Raw genomic sequence first — 1,500 nt, 5'->3', positions numbered from 1 at the left:
AAAAAAAAGAAACTTACGTTCTCCGAGCGCCGCCGTAGCTCCTTCTCCAGCCTCGATTTGGTGATCTCCAGTCGCTCTGTGACCTCCGTTCCTTGATCAAAGACCTCCTGGAACTTTTCCTCCAGTGTTTGTGCCTCTTTCGCTGGGTTAGCCGGCACCACGGCCAGCTTGGACGTCAGACGCGGCATTCCAGATGCTGGTAGGGCGGTCTGCATACGACTCACACACTTGTCAAGCATCGCGTCCGTCGCGCGGAGCTGTGGGTTATAACACCAGACACCACGTTCAATTGGCTAGCGGAAGAGTGGGCCTAAACTGAAGCAAGGACGTACCTTATCACTGCATTTCGCCAGCTGCAGCGCACACTTGAGCAGCTCGGTGTGCGCGTCTGTCATTATTTTGTGAATGTCAATTGCGACGAGATCACAAATTTTGTACCCATGTGGTTAATTTAGGGCAAGCGCAAAAATTGTACCCATGTTACAAAATGTACAACTTTATCAGCTTGAATTAATGCAGCGGCTACCACCTCGATGGCCGCCACCCGTGCCGCAGACTGCGCCATGGGGGCGTCCAGCGTTTGTGCCTCCACTCCCGCCACCTCCGCGAGGATTTCCAGCCCCTCCACGATTCTATCCGCAGCCTCCACGCCCTGCAACAGGCTTCTACCCCCGCGTGCCTCCCCGCCCGCTGGTTGACCCAGAGCAACTGTGGCTGGACTCGTTTAGAAGGACACATTGCAGCTCAGAAGAGAAGTTTGAACGTGCTACTAAGGTAAATGCTGAACCTCCGTTGAGGCTGCTACGACGTCGCGTTGTGCAGGCTCAGAAGCTGACGGAGCAGTTGAAAAAAGAGGTAATGGAGTTAGCTGCAGTCGAGAAGCGACTTGAGGATGCAGCGTCAAGTGTGGAAGCCCCGAGGCTACGCGTACAACGAGAGCGGAAAATAGCCGCGTGTGAAGCGTTGAAGACACAACTGGAAGCGATGCAAGCGACATCGGGACTCTTCTCAGTGAAACAGCTTGCTGAAATTCGAGCGTTTGCTGCGAGAGTCGACAAGAAGAAGGTGCGCTGAAATTCGACTTATCATATTTTAGGCTGTACTTAGTGAAGCTGTTAAATTGGTCAGGCTTATCGAAAGCGAGCCAAGCTGCGGCGTCGTGCTGAAATGAGCATACGTCGAGCTGCAAACGCAAAAATACCAGAGAAAGTGGAATCAATTGATACCGACAAAACGGCTAGTGAAGAAGAGTCAAAAACCGAAAGGCAAGATGCAGAAGAGGCTGCAGATGCAGTTTATCAAGAGGGGAAGACCGTAATTCCGTCATTAACGCCCGATAGCGGATGTCCGGAGCAGTCTCTCGATCCAGAGACGTTGACGCTTGACTCTTTGATCCAAGTCCGACGAGCTTGGGACTCGTACATTGTTTTCCCACAGACACCAGGAGCTTCTACCATCCCTCCAGTACGCAAATGCATTCAACTGACCTTCCTGACACAT

General features: G+C 52.3%; 2 protein-coding genes across 2 annotated transcripts in view; one reads left to right on the top strand and one right to left on the bottom strand.

Annotated features, from left to right (window-relative positions):
* The window catches only part of PPTG_13273 (hypothetical protein), a gene marked incomplete at both ends in the record, with an annotated part of 546 nt that extends 151 nt beyond the window's left edge, over positions 1 to 395 (bottom strand). Inside the window, 2 exons of the mRNA XM_008910734.1 lie at positions 18 to 257; positions 333 to 395. Coding sequence (XP_008908982.1) covers positions 18 to 257; positions 333 to 395 — 303 coding nt within the window. The remainder of the gene's footprint in view (positions 1 to 17; positions 258 to 332) is intronic.
* Positions 396 to 463: 68 nt separating this feature from the next.
* Positions 464 to 1,464, top strand: PPTG_13272 (hypothetical protein). Its single transcript, XM_008910733.1, has one exon. The coding sequence runs from the start codon at positions 478 to 480 to the stop codon at positions 1,072 to 1,074; it is 597 nt and encodes a 198-aa protein (XP_008908981.1). The 5' UTR covers positions 464 to 477; the 3' UTR covers positions 1,075 to 1,464.
* The last annotated feature ends 36 nt before the right edge of the window (positions 1,465 to 1,500 follow it).

The sequence above is a fragment of the Phytophthora parasitica genome (assembly GCF_000247585.1).
Source record: "Phytophthora parasitica INRA-310 unplaced genomic scaffold supercont2.38, whole genome shotgun sequence".
NCBI classification, from domain to species: domain Eukaryota; phylum Oomycota; class Peronosporomycetes; order Peronosporales; family Peronosporaceae; genus Phytophthora; species Phytophthora nicotianae.
This window is presented reverse-complemented; position numbering and strand designations above follow the sequence as displayed.